The sequence below is a fragment of the Xyrauchen texanus genome, chromosome 29 (genome assembly GCF_025860055.1).
Source record: "Xyrauchen texanus isolate HMW12.3.18 chromosome 29, RBS_HiC_50CHRs, whole genome shotgun sequence".
In the NCBI taxonomy this organism is placed as follows: Eukaryota; Metazoa; Chordata; class Actinopteri; order Cypriniformes; family Catostomidae; genus Xyrauchen; species Xyrauchen texanus.
The window spans coordinates 25,379,219-25,394,356 of NC_068304.1; the positions used below are offsets into that span (position 1 = coordinate 25,379,219).

At 43.2% G+C, this 15,138-nt stretch overlaps 1 protein-coding gene across 2 annotated transcripts in view; it reads right to left on the minus strand.

Moving 5' to 3' along the window:
• Nucleotides 1-15,138, minus strand: part of LOC127623394 (FERM domain-containing protein 5-like) — a 175,740-nt gene that overhangs the window by 12,208 nt on the left and 148,394 nt on the right. For both annotated transcript variants that reach the window (XM_052097852.1, XM_052097851.1), the window contains 4 exons: nucleotides 10,423-10,510; nucleotides 10,109-10,197; nucleotides 8,579-8,642; nucleotides 8,322-8,413 (listed from right to left, as the gene is read on the minus strand). In XM_052097852.1, the coding sequence (XP_051953812.1) occupies nucleotides 8,322-8,413; nucleotides 8,579-8,642; nucleotides 10,109-10,197; nucleotides 10,423-10,510 (333 nt within the window). The remainder of the gene's footprint in view (nucleotides 1-8,321; nucleotides 8,414-8,578; nucleotides 8,643-10,108; nucleotides 10,198-10,422; nucleotides 10,511-15,138) is intronic.

Genomic DNA, 15,138 nt, shown 5'->3' on the forward strand with positions numbered 1-15,138 from the left:
CACAACCCTCTGTTAGCGTTCGTATTCACTGTTCATTGTTTACACCTGCCCTGGTTAATTTGCCTTTGGTTTCTGTTTATCACCTTGTTACCTTGTTTGAGTTCTGTCCTTTCATTGGCCACCTTTCCCACGTTTGTCTATTTATACCCCGTGTCTTTGTGCTGTCTTTGTCGATCGTTGTTTGATGTCAACCTGGTGTGTGATTCTCCCTCGAATGCCCTCTTTGTTCATCTCGTGTTTAGTTTATACTTTTATGTTTCATTTCCCCATCGTGGGCTGTTCCTTTGTGTTTTTCCTGTGCTGTTCATTTAATAAAGTTTGAACTGCGTTTGGATCCGTACCTCCTCGTCTGCCTCATTGCTCAAACGTAACAGAACGATCGAACCACAATGGATCCAGCAGTTTTTCAGGCAAATTACGATCTGCTCAGCCTGAAGCAAGGGGACCGACCTATTGAAGACCACATTCACGACTTCCTGGCTCTGGCAAACGTCTCTGACTTTCCAAATTACTCTCTCGTGGTCTTCTTCCGAGGCAACCTGAATGATGGGCTGAAGGAGCGGCTGCCACCGGCTACGCGCGACTGGACGCTTGACGCATTCGTTGAAGAGACCCTACAGATCTGCGGTTCTCATCTAACTGTGGACATCATCGAGGAGAACCCCGTAGCGCCTCCCGCAGAATTGACCCTCCATTCGCCCGTGGTTCGTCCTTTCGCGCCGGTCAACGAGCCAGCGCGGTCCACCTCGTCTGCCCGGAGAAGGAGAAGACGGGCTTCCGCCTCCCGGCCCACGCATGTCACGGTGAGCGAGCTAGAGCCCACGCATGTCACAGTGAGCGAGCTAGAGCCCACGCATGTCACGGTGAGCGAGCTAGAGCCCACGCATGTCACGGTGAACGAGCTAGAGCCCACGCATGTCACGGTGAGGGAGCTAGAGCCCACGCATGTCACCGTGAGCGAGCCCGAATCCTCGCCAACCACGGTAACCCAGCCAGAGCCTGTAGCCTCAGACGTCAATGAGCCAGTGCCACAAGCCTCAAACGTCAATGAGCCAGTGCCGCAAGCCTCAAACGTCAATGAGCCAGTGCCGCAAGCCTCAAACGTCAATGAGCCAGCGCCTGTAGCCTCGACCGTCCCTGAGCCAGCGCCTGTAGCCTCGACCGTCCCTGAGCCAGCGCCTGTAGCCTCGACCGTCCCTGAGCCAGCGCCTGTAGCCTCGGCCGTCCCTGAGCCAGCGCCTGTAGCCTCGGCCGTCCCTGAGCCAGCGCCTGTAGCCTCGGCCGTCCCTGAGCCAGCGCCTGTAGCCTCGGCCGTCCCTGAGCCAGCGCCTGTAGCCTCGGCCGTCCCTGAGCCAGCGCCTGTAGCCTCGGCCGTCCCTGAGCCAGCGCCTGTGGCCCCGATCGTCCAAGAGCCAGTGCCCAAAGCCACGACCGTCCCTGAGCAGGTGCCAGTAGCCACGACCGTCCAAGAGCCAGTGCCAGTAGCCTCGACCGTCCAAGAGCCAGTGCCAGTAGCCATGACCGTCCAAGAGCCAGTGCCAATGGCCGTGACCGTCCAAGAGCCAGCGCCTCTCGAGCCTTCCAGGGCTCCTCCTCCCGAGCTTTCCAGAGCTCAGCCATCCGAGTTTCCCGAGCTTTCCAGAGCTCAGCCATCCGAGTTTCCCGAGCTTTCCAGAGCTCAGCCATCCGAGTTTCCCGAGCTTTCCAGAGCTCAGCCATCCGAGCTTTCCAGAGCTCAGCCGTCCGAGCTTTCCAGAGCTCCGCCTCCCGAGCTTTCCAGAGCTCCGCCTCCCGAGCTTTCCAGAGCTCCGCCTCCCGAGCCTTCCAGAGCTCCGCCTCCCGAGCCTTCCAGAGCTCCGCCTCCCGAGCCTTCCAGAGCTCCGCCTCTCGAGCCTCTCGAGTCTTCCAGGACTCCTTCTCTCGAACCTACCAGGGGTCCGCCTCTCGAGCCTCCCAGGGCTCCGCCCCCTAAGCCTCCTACGGCTCCACCCCCAGAGCCTCTCGAGCCTCCTGCAACTCCGCCTACGGGGCCTCCTACGGCTCCGCCTCCAGAGCCTCCGATTGCTCTTCCAGGGCTCCGCCCCTCAAGCCCCTCGAGCCTCCCAGGGCTCCGCCCCTCAAGCCTCCCAGGGCTCCGCCCCTCAAGCCCCTCGAGCCTCCCAGGGCTCCGCCCCTCAAGCCCCTCGAGCCTTCCAGGGCTCCGCCTCTCGAGCCTTCCAGGGCTCCGCCCCTCAAGCCTCGCGAGCCTTCCAGGGCTCCGCCTCCAGAGCCTTCTAGGGCTCCGCCTCTAGAACCTCCTTCGGCTCCGCCTCCTGAGCCTCCCTCAGCTCCGCTTTCTGAGCCTTCTACGCCATCGCCTCCCCGGCTCCACCTCCCGAGCCTCCCTCGGCTCCGCCTCCAGCCTTCCACGGCGCCGCCTCCCAAGCCTTCTACGGCTCTGCCCACAGGGTACACCATGGCTCTGCCTGCCTCTGCTCCGCCCCCAGGGTCTCCTGCGGCCCTGCCTATGCCTCCTGCGGTGCCGCCACCCAAGTCTTCGACTGCCCCGCCTCAGAGGTCCTCCTTGGCTCCGGCTCCGCCAGCTCCCCAGTGGCCACACCTCCCAGGTCCCCTGAACCGGCCATTGGCCCACGACCACCTCCCAGGCCACCGAAGCTGGCCTCTGTCCTGTGGCCTCCTCCCAGGCCTCCTGACCTGGTCCCTGTCTTGTGGCCTCCTCCCAGGGCTTCTGACCCTGTTCCCGTCCTGTGGCCTCCACCCAGGCCTCCTGCCCCTGTTCCTGTCCTGAGTCCTCTCCCCTGGCCTCCTGACCCAGTCCCTGCCCAGTGGCCTCCTCCCAGGCCCCCCGACCCGGTCCCTGTCCTCGCCAAGTGGCCAGCTCCCGGGCCATCTAAACCGGCCTCTGTTCTGCGGCCACCTGACCCTGGTCCCTTGACACACCCCCATAGACTGCTTGCCTGCCCTCTCGGCCTCCATGGTCTATCTATCTACCCTCTCCACCTCCCTGGACTGCCTAATGGCCCCTCATGGACTTCCTGCCTGCCCAGTGTACCCCCCTGGTCCGCCCATGTGCCCTCTTGTCTCTGTCTGTTTGCCCCTGGTGCCCTCATTTTGGTTTTTCTTTGTGGGTCTTTTTCGTCTTTTGTTGTTTTGATCGTCTGGAATCCGATCCTTGAGGGGGGGGGCTATGTAATGATTACCCTGTCTTGTCTCTCTGTTGCCCCCTTGTTTTCCATCTTGTCACTTTTCACTTAAGTTTCAGTTTAGTCCCTTATTTAATTCCACAGTCCACCCTGTCTCGTTTCACTGTTGCCCTCTCGTTTTCCATCTTGTCACTTTAGTCCTTTATTTGATTCCACAACCCTCTGTTAGCGTTCGTATTCACTGTTCATTGTTTACACCTGCCCTGGTTAATTTGCCTTTGGTTTCTGTTTATCACCTTGTTACCTTGTTTGAGTTCTGTCCTTTCATTGGCCACCTTTCCCACGTTTGTCTATTTATACCCCGTGTCTTTGTGCTGTCTTTGTCGATCGTTGTTTGATGTCAACCTGGTGTGTGATTCTCCCTCGAATGCCCTCTTTGTTCATCTCGTGTTTAGTTTATACTTTTATGTTTCATTTCCCCATCGTGGGCTGTTCCTTTGTGTTTTTCCTGTGCTGTTCATTTAATAAAGTTTGAACTGCGTTTGGATCCGTACCTCCTCGTCTGCCTCATTGCTCAAACGTAACACTGGCATGTCTTAAGGTCAATATTAGGTAAAAAATTGCAAAAAAAGTAACAGCTTTCTCTAGAAACTTGTCAGTCAGTCATTGTTTTGAGGAATAAAGGCTTTACAATGCTTGAAATTGCTAAAAAAAAATTATTTCATACAAAGGTGTACACTACAGTCTTTAAAGACAAAGGACAACAGGCTCTAACAAGGACAGAAAGAGATGTGGAAGGCTAGACAAACAAGTACATCAGAGTCTCTAGTTTGAGAAATCACATGTCCTCTGCTGGCCTTATGGGAAGAATTGCAAAGAAATAGACACTTTTTAAACAGAAAAACATAATGGAAATGTAAGAGGGGGCAAAGAACATAGACAATGAACAACAGATAATTGGAAAAGAGTGTTATGGATCTTAACCCCATTGAGCTTTTGTGAGTTAGGGTAAGGTGCGTGAGAAGTGCTCGACAAGACACTACAGGAAGTGTGTGGGGTGAAATGTCACATGAGTATCTGGACAAACTGACAGTTAGAATGCCAAAGATCTCAAAGATGTCATTTCTGCACGTGGATGATTTTTTGATGAGAACTCTTTGAAGTAGTTTATAACAGTTATTCTTCATGTTAATAATGTCCTGACTATATATTATGATTAGTTGAATGCTGCTTTGGTGAATAAAAGCAGCAATTTCTTTCCATAAGAGCAAAATCTGTACATTATTCCAAACATTTGGCCACCGGTGTATATATATACAGGGTTGGGAAGTAACAGAATACATTCCACTACAGTTACAATTTAAATAATTGGTAATTAGAATACAGTTACAGTCAAAAAGTATTTTGATTACTGAAGAAATAACTTTGCATTCTATTGTCATTTGTTTCATTTAATATTTAGTCCTTTCAGTTGGAAAAAATGTATACATATAAATGATGCGATCAAAAGTGCATTTGAACAGCGGTGAAACACTTTCTTATGATGTGTTACATTCTTACGAGCAGACAGAGAATATGTTTGAGGTAAGTTTGGAGCAGATGAAATAGAAATAAATCTTGTGTAAATTGTCAGCTTTACACTAAGCTAAAATGCTATTTCTAGCCATTTTACACACACGTGTTACCAGGCACGATCATATTTTTCTATAAAAAAAATTCACGTTGGATCATACTAAATTTTTTTCTAATAAGACCTTTAAAATTAGGGCAAAAATCATATTCTTGATAATATATATATATATATATATATATTTTTTTTCCTGTAAAAATATAAAAAATCATTGTTTTAGAAACAACACTGCATAAGATATTTAGGTTTTTCAGAGAATGTATTTTTAACTAAAGGTATTTTGTCTTTTTTATAGTCAAAACCATTTAAAATAATGTACCAGTGCTAAAAAAAAGTAATCCAAAGTATTTAGAATACGTTACTGAACTTGATTAATCTAACGGAATACATAACAAATACAATTTTACACCATGTATTCTGTAATCTGTAGTGGAATACATTTCAAATGTAACCCTCCCAACCCTATATATATATATTAGGGCTGTCGATTTAACACATTCATTCAGTGCAATTCATTTGACTAAAAATTAATCGCAGTGCCCCAGAGCATAATATGGAAGATTCCTGAGAAATGCAAGCTTGTAGTACAACCTGTTTACTCCAGAGTGTAGTAAGTGAAACTTCAGCTGTGTGACAATGCACAGTTTATACAGTGAAGAAAACACGTTCTTGCGTTCAAAACACTTGATGGAGCGCAAATCCGAACTAAGGGATCTCAATATGTGTTCTAAGTATTAAACTATATTTAAATTGACACAGTGACCTAAACATTTTATGTTTATGACACGACGCACCCGAGACACTACACAAGCATGTCTGACGCAGATGTTCATTGACGTGTCCTTAAACAAGCCCTCATAATAAATCTCGAACTGATTGACAAATTCACTTGTGAAATGGATTGCTGTGAACTGTACGCCAATGATTGACTTATGATCAATAATATGGTAGTAAACAATACATTGTATTCTAAAGCCACTTTTTGTATTGTCTTATCAATGATTAACTCTTCTGCCACAAGAATGTAATGCATTTTAATTATCTGAATATTCTTTTATTTATATATATATATATATATATATATATATATATATATATATATATATATATATATATATATATATAAAATTTTAAATATTTAAAGATAACTATGTATCATTACTTCTTCATTATATATTGAATTATTGTTATAGGAGGGGCTTTCTCAGCAAATATTTGTATATGCGATTAAATGCAATTAATTGCGATTAATTAATCGGGACACCATGTAATTAATTCGATTAAAAATTGTAATAGACTGACAGCCCTAATATATATATATATATCTCTTGTACAATCACCTTATTTTTATTCTACCTCCATAAATAGCCTAAAAAGGCAGTATCTGTTTTTACAATAAATGCCACTTGGTTTGATAATTTGTTATATAATGAAAGACATTTATACAATTTTATTATATTTACATACAAATAAAATGTGTGTATCATTCAAATTTAAGTGTTTAATTCAGTAGATTTTACATAAAAATAATGTAATACACTAATATTCAAAAGTTTGGGGTCAATTCACTGTAATGTTCACGTGATCTTAAAAACCTTTTGATCTGAAGGCGTATGCTTAAATGTTTGAAATGATATTTGTAGAAAAAAATATAATTGTGTCAATATGTTAATTTATTTCATTACAAACAAAAATGTTATTAAAAAAAAAATGTTTTTGAATTGGATGACTTGGACCGAATATTAAAGAAAAGCAGCCAATAAGTACCCAGCATAGATGGAAACTCCTTCAATCCAGGGTTGGTAGAGAAAATGTACATTTCTTTAAATTCTTAGCAAAGGGTGGCTACTTTGAAGATGCTAAAATGTAATTTTTTTTTATTTTTTTTTTAGTCACAACATAATTCCCATAGTTCCATTTCTGTTATTCTATAGTTTGATGACTTCACTATTATTCTAAAATGTGAAGAAAAAATTATATAGAATGAGTTAATGACCCCAAACTTTTGAATGGCAATGTATATAAAGCACTTTCCAGGTCAAAAAAATACTGCATATCATAATATATACTGTTATGGTGATATCAAATTACTCAAACTGTGATATACGATTTTGGTCATACAACCCACCCCTGATGAATGATATTGTGCTAAAAGAAGTTTTGTTTCAGCTTGTACACCCTTTGTCTAAACCTCGTAATGAATCCGCTGGCAGAGCTTGAGTGTTTTGGCTCAGTCAGCCTTTGGAGAACATTTTATTCAGGCTTTTCATCACCAAGTTTGGGATCTCCTTCCCCAAATACATACTTTGTGCAACATAAAACTCACTTTTCAATTTTCATCTTACTTCACCTGCCACAATATCTCTCTGGGGAACTTTAACTTTGGCTAACCTTTTCTCTTTCCTCCAGAGGAATGAATTCACACGTCTGTGAGTACCTTGCCAATTCAGTGCTTACACCATCCTCTTTTCCTAAAACACTTCAGGAGTGCCCCGAAACGGACTCTGGTTCCAAAGATGTCACCTTGGTCAGCCAAAATCGTTCATCAAAAAACGATGGAGACAAATATCAGGATAGTGGTGGTGGTGTAGTGGCTAAAGCACAGGGCTGTTAATCAGAAGGTCGTTGGTTCAAAAAAAAAACCCCACGGCCACCACCATTGTGCCCTTGAGCAAGGCACTTAACTCCAGGTTGTTCCAGGGGGATTGTCCCTGTAATCATTGCACTGTAAGTCGCTTTGGATAAAAGCGTCTGCCAAATGCATAAATGTAAATGTAAATATCAGCGGTGACTCCACAGTGTTGTAAAACTGGTCTCTCGTTTCAGAAACCTGGCCTGCTCATCTGTAACACTGCAGTCTGTCTTGAACTGCAGGTTGCTTTAAACACTTCCCATGGAGTGTGCAAGGTCACGTACAAACGGCCTTGACTGAAATGACCACGGGCGTCCCTCCAGATGAGCAAGCAGAATGCTCAGCCTTATGTCTCTCATTGCTCACTCACTAAAGGTCATTCTGGACATGTGGCTGTTCCATAAAAATGTCCCCCTGTGAGGTAACAACCCAGTTAAGATATCTAGACACAAGTGTCGAGACAACACTTGCAGTAGTGTCTTGTGCTATAAGTTTCACTGCAATGGAAATTAGCTTACTTAGCAGTCTTACTGTAAATAAAACACCTTGGGGAAAGGAAATGACAGTGTTGGCAATTTGAAAGTGCTAAAAAAGGTACACATTATTGCTGCAACTAGTTTTTTGTGCAGTTGCCCTTTCTGAAGTATCTCAAGATGGAGCTCAGCTGTGGCACAAAAGGTAGCTCACTTGCTCACAATATATACTGTATATGAGCTGTTGGCTCATGGGTGGACCTGGGTTTAAAGCTGGCCTGGGTCATGTCCGGGTCAAGTCCTGATCTGTTCCCTCTGTTTCATCCCCCCAAGCCCAACTTTTGTATCATTCTCCTCAATTTGAAAGGCTAAAAATAATGCATTTCTCTATTCTAACCAAGCAAATATGCCTCCAAATAAAAAAAAGAGTCCTTGAAACTCACTTGTAGAAGGCTTGATTTTCAACACCGCATTTCCAAAGGTGCTTGCAGGCCTCTGGTGTTGGTGCAAAGTATGTCAAGATGATCTTTTTGTCCTGTGCATAAAAGTAAGTCATTTTCATTAAAAGTGAACTGATACAGCACTGTCATTAAAGAGAATTATTAAATGTGCATAGATTGTGTCTCCATTATCATATTGGACTTTTGTATATTGTAATTCTGTACAACTCCACCGATGTTTGCATGATTACTGCTCTCACCTCCTTCTGATTTGCATATACATGGAATGTCTTTGCCTCAAACTTCAGTTTGGTCACCTCGTTCCTGTTCAAGATAAAGAAGGATTTATAGAACAAAGACAGGCCACTAAAATAATTAGACAAACACAGCATGTACTATACAGGGTTCCCAAAGGTTCTTAAAAAGTCTTAAATTCACTTTTCTAAATAAAAGGCTTAATCTTAAATGATATACAAAAACTCTTGATGATCATTTTCTGATTGAGGTAGATTTTAGGCTGCACACTTAAAGGAATGTTCTGGGTTCAATACAAGTTAAGCTCAAATGACAGAATTTGTGACATAATGTTGAATACCACAAAAAATAATTAAGACTCATCCCTCCTTTTCTTTAACAAATATCAAAAATCTGAAGCTTACAATTTTATAAAAAAATTTGGGCTAATCATCCGTGGAGAGGGATAAAGATGAGTCAGATACGGCAGTTCGAGAGAGAGAGAGAGAGAGAGAGAGAGAGAAAGAGAGAGACACACGCAGCTGCCGTGTGTGTGTGTGTTTATGTTTGTGTCTTTTTGTTCTGGTATGGACAGTATTTTTATAGAATAAATATTATTCATTTAATTGTTTCAGGTATTAAAAGGGTCTTTAAAGGTGATGCAGCAACCTGCTATAGCATGTGAGACCACAGTTCATTGTTCCTGTTGATTTGTTTTCCCACAAATAGAGACAGAGGAGACAAAGCTATTTAATTTGTGAGTTATTTTTCAACTCGTCGTACTTTTACCTACTTGAAATTTTAAATGTAACATCTTCAAACTATGCTTACTATATTAAAGATAACATACACACTATTTTAAAACATTTATCACATGTTCTGGAATAAGGATAAGATCGTGGCCTTGATCAACATTCAAGATTTTTGAACATTTTATGATAGTGTGGATGTTTGATGTGTATGATCGTGATGACGTTCTTCAGTTTTTGGTGAATTATTTGAATAAATTGCATTTCAACAATTGTAACAATTAGTTTAAAAAAAGAAAAGACACACATATCATAACATTTTAATTAATAAAAGTATAAAGAATTTATCCTTTAGAACTAGATATTGTTATACTGTAATGCACTGTTGCTAGGTTGCTTCACTTGTGAAATATATGTGCAAAACAGAATAATCCACATACAACAAAACCAAGAGACAGCCAGACAAAGGAAAGACAGCACAATGGACAGCATTTTACGCTTTTTCATTCTCTTTGTATTGACAGTCAGCACCGGCTTGTCGTGGCCAGCTGACTTTAAACATGCCCTCTGGAGGGAGAGCTGCTGAAGGATAATTGGACACCTGTCTGCTGTACAGACAGAAGCAGATGGCTGGGCCCTTTCGGCCAGGAACATATAATACAATATAATAAAACCAGCTATGACTTGTATACTCTAGGTGAAAATGACTCAGTCTCACAATGTATATGTATATCTATCTGTGTTTACTCAGCCCCGAAGACGTCAGTAGAAGTTCGGTGGGGAAAAGAGGCAAGTTTAGTCACTCACCATTTGAGGAAATGAACTCTCTTGTTCCCTTGAAGCACAACGAAACCGAACGGAGTGAAGGCAAGGAAGGCTGGGTTCCCAGAAACATCCTGTGATGAAAAGTGATAGAAGAGAACCACGTCACCTTCACTTCTCTGTAGGAAGACTATCCAGTGAGCACAACAGCACAGTGTTCTTGTCAGGCTTATGAAAAATATAGTTTCCCTTACGTTCAGCATCTAAAAGGCAGGTAGTTTGGGGCTTATATACTGTGGAAACTACTGACAATAGCTTCTGGATCCAAGCTATACATGGGTTAGATAGCGCCATCAAACCTTGCACGGATGAGGATCCACACCGTATGTTTCAAGCATTTGTGCTTTCTGCAGGAACTTCAGTTCTGCTGTTTCTGGAGTCTGACCTCTGCAAAACAACACCAAAACACCGTTTTGTCATTTAATGGTGGAACAATCAGCCAGAAAAGAATCCCCAGTTACATTTCAAAACTGTCATAAGGACCCCATGAAATCAAAATGACAGTTTAGTTGCTTCTAGTCTATGTGCTCTACATCCTAGTAAACCCCAATATGTTTACTAAATTATTTTTTTTCTCCCCGATATATGCTTTTAACACTTAAAGGCCTTTATCTCTTCCATCAGTCATTGTCTTGGAAAATGGCGCAAAATCAATTTAATCCAATCAAATGCTCTCTAGAGTGAGAATGTCCCTCACCTGCAAATTACAAGCAAGTTGCAAATTATGGTTAATAGTTGTGACATAACTAAAGCCTATTGGCTACTTTAGTCCTTCCATATGTCTTGCCAAAACTTCCTGTTTCAATAGGAAATAAATTAACACAGGGTAGAAACCTGCCTGTCAAGTGATTTGTCAAGTCTTTAAGATACAGAATGGATTGAATCAGCATTCTTTGTGGGGTTTGTACCTAATGTGTATCCTTAACAAGTTGGAAATACATCACAACATTTTGAAGAAATCATCTGTCCAGAAGGCAATGTTTTGTATAGATCTATTTTGACACTTTACACTTAAACCACACTGATTAGTAGTTACTACATAGAAATCAATTCAGCCAGATGGTTCTAGTATCATCACTCTAAGAAACCTCTTCCCAATTCATGTTTTATTTAACACTGGCCATACAACATTCAAGACCTTAATGTAACAAGACCGTCTGCCTTGTATTTCAACACAAATCAGAAAAGAAAAGACACTCTTACATCGAGAGAAAATGATAACTCTTAGATTACAAGATTAATTTACTGGAACAATTTGGAAGCTCTAAACTGGCCACCCCGCTATACATTCTGAAGATAGATTCCATAAGATTAATGGGGCTGCTCTCGTCATGGAACGGTCAAACACAAGAGGGCAGCAGTATACACAGTGTGTGCAGGAATCATACTCAGTAATTGGTTGATCATAGAGCTTTCTGCCAAAGTAGAGTAAGTCTGATAAACACACGTCTTTCACACTCTTAAAGGGTTAGTTCACCCAAAAATGGTTATCCCATAATTTACTCATCCTCCAGCCAACCTTGGTGTATATGACTTTCTTCTTTCAGCCAAACACAATCAGAGTTATATTAAAAAAAATCCAGGCTCTTCCAAGCTTTATAATGGGAGTGAATGGTACCTTAGATTTTGAAGCCCAAAAAACCCCTCCATCCATCAAAAAAGTAATCCATTTGGCTCCAGGGTGTTAATAAAGGCCTTCTGAAGCAAAGCGATGCATTTTGTAAGAAAAATATCCATATTTATAACTTTATAAACTATAATCACTGGTTTCCTGTAACGGATGTCCACACATTCACAAGTGAGTAGAGTTCCGGCATATGGTGAGAAGTGAGGTGAGAAGTGACGAACGCGGAAATACGTGTTGTTTACAGCAATGGACAGAAGAAAAGAAGTGAGTAGCTATACTGTAGATTTGTATTAGTAATGGTGCGTTTGTGCGTCTATCCAGGCATTCCAATCATCCATTCATGGCAGCAAACACTCTCAGCCTCTGTTGGCATTACCTTGCATTTCCTGCATGAGCACCACCACCATACTATCCATCGACCAGATTCTTTTGTTTGTACCACTTCTGCATCCTCCTTCATCTCCCGGAGTTCCAGGTTGGTGTACTTCGGTTCAAACAAATAGGGCTGAGCAAAAAACTCGATCTCCTCTTCTCTTATATTGAAATCCTACGACATTTTTGTTTTTGTTGTTGTCTTCTAATTCGTGACCGGCATTTTTTTTTGCTCTATTCTCTGTGCTTCAACTATGTCATACGCTGGAACTCGACTCTCTTGTGAAAGCCAGTGATTATTGTTTATAAAGTTATAAATATGGATATTTGTCTTACAACAATGCATCACTTCACTTCAGAAGGTCTTTATTAACCGCCTGGAGCCGTATGGATTACTTTTTTGATGAATGGATGTGCTTTATTGGGCTTCAAAAATGAAGGTACCACTCAATCCCATTATAAAGCATGGAAGAGCCAGGATATTTTTTTTAAATTATTGGATAATTTTCATTTTTGGGTGAACTAACCCTTTAAAAGCCCTTTATGAAAACATATGTGAAACATCTACTGTAATATATTGGCACTTTTGCCATTTACATTGCTTCCGCTGACGTGGGAAAAAGCAGCAATTCACAGTGCAACAGTAAATTATGTCCGTCTAGCACATGCCTAAATAGAAAAACAAGGATGTTCAAGGACGAGCATTCATTCCGTGCATGACAGAGTCATGTGTACCACTTGAGCATAGCGCCTTTCACCTACCCTGAGGTGAAGATGTGCGTTTTTACTCCCAGTGTTCACAAAGTCGTGGATCCTGGATGTGTACTGTACTTCCTCCTTAGCCCTGTGGCAAGTGAGTTTTTGGAGGAACACACTGCCGGCCCAGTATGTGTAATTACTAGGCCCTGTGCTGGGGTAGGTGCTCCACATGCGCTGGTTACCCATAGGTACCCCGTGTGATGTATTTTTCGATGCAATATGTATCCCCGTTGGTAAACCGCATCTTCCTTGGGCAGGCTGCCCCTGGTCACCGGCTTTGTAGAAATCCTCCCCACCCCCGGTAGGACCTACCACAGGACTTCTCCACATGAGATGCTTCCGACAAGGTTTGTTAAGACCATGTGATGTATTTCCACTCAAATGCCCCCCTCTCCAGGTGGGGTGTGGTCTCCGCGGTGTCCTCCCCCTTGAATGGACACATGCCACTTCGGGGTATACAGCTGCTTTGTAGAAGGAGCTCTGGCCTGAGCGATCGTATTTACCACTGCAGGCTGTAGACCACATAAGTCTTCCCCATCCCGTCCAGGGACCAGACGTAGAGATTATAGAAGTCTGGCCATGGGTGCCAGATTGTGCCCCGTCCCTGAGAAAGAAGAGCCTTCCTCAGGGGAATTTGCCAGGGAAGTGCTGTCGCGAGGAGTGTGAGGTCCGAGAACCAAGTCTGGGTGGGCCAGTACGGTGCAACAAGGGTGACTTGAACAGTATTTGAATGCGTATTTGAACGCGTATTTGAACAGCCCCCAGGGCCGGCTGTGTGCCAGTGCGGCTGTTCCGAGGGGAGTTCCCGTCAGGGTATATCAGAGCAGGCAGTGGGAGGATTCTCGGGAAGCAAAAAGGTCTACCTGTGCTTTGCCGAGCCGAATCCAAATCAGCTGGACCACCTGGGGATGGAGTCTCCACTCTCCCCTGAGCATCACCTGCCGCGACCTGAGTTGCCGCTGACTCGAGAGGAGTCAATGGCAATAGCCTCCGCACCATAACCCACCACCCTTCTTCAGAACAACGAAGGGCTGTATAACACTTGCCTCACCTCAGCTGAAGGGACAGGCTCTATCATGTCCTTCTGCAGAAGGACTGCGAGCTCCGCATGTAGGACGTGAAGTGACCGCTGTGGAACCGGGGCGGTTGCCTGGCGAATAGAATCACATAGCTACACAGATATGGAAAGGGATCTTTAAGAAGATGCATCTTTAAAAAATACGTTCACGTCAAAGTGATTGCTCTAATAGAGGAAATATACTCTTTAGAGGAGAAATACACACTTTTAGAGCTGTCGACGTGCCTAGGGGCATTGCTCTGCAGTAATTGTGCAGATGAAGTGAAAGCCACTGGAATACGCTGTATATCCAACAGTAAACACTTCTTTAGAGGTGAATTGGAACAGCAGTGGATTCAGCTTGCTGATACACAACTGCTCGTCTCTGTAGAAAAAATCTGAATGAATCCTGCATTCCAGCTTCCTTTTATGCATGCAAATTCCACTCGCCAATTTTCATTGGCATTTTCTCAAAGATTTGAAGGTGTTTTGGGGCTTCCAAGAGTAACCCCTAGTGTCACTACATCGACACAACATTGAGTGAGTGACAGAAGGGGAATGCTTATTTTGAAAACATTTTGCTTTGTGTAACATAGCAAATGGTCCCTAACTAAAACTTTCCGTAAGAATGAAGCTGTAGCTCTGTTTCGGTTACAATATAAACTGATTGGCATCATCCACAGTCCCGCTTGAGTGGTCATGGAATGAAGATTTTCAGTGTAATAAAACTGGTCATTATTTAATAAACAATTATGAAACTATAGTGGTATTTTCGACAACTATAGCAGTTTTTCATATTTCATAACTCGACCTTTGTACTACACTTAGTGTGTACTCTGTGTTATTTGTAACTCTTTACTTGATTAAGTTCTCCTATTGTTGTCACCAGTGTATCCATGGCACCAGCAGGAAATGCACAGCCCACTTCCAGAAAGAGGTGTGGGGAGCAGCAGCTCCTCTGCATTTAAAGCTACAGACACTAAAAAAGCCAGTTTGGAACAGGGCTATAAAACAGGAGTATAAAGGCGTGCTAGAATAAACGATCTGTTAGGTATTTTGAGCTCCAGCTTTGGAGATGATTCCAAAGTTTCAAGGTGATTCTTGATTCCCAATGCCTCAGAATTGAATCTACAGAATCATCAATGGCCGAAAACAAAAATTGGCCGAAAAACAAAATTGTAGTGTTTTATTTTAAATGAA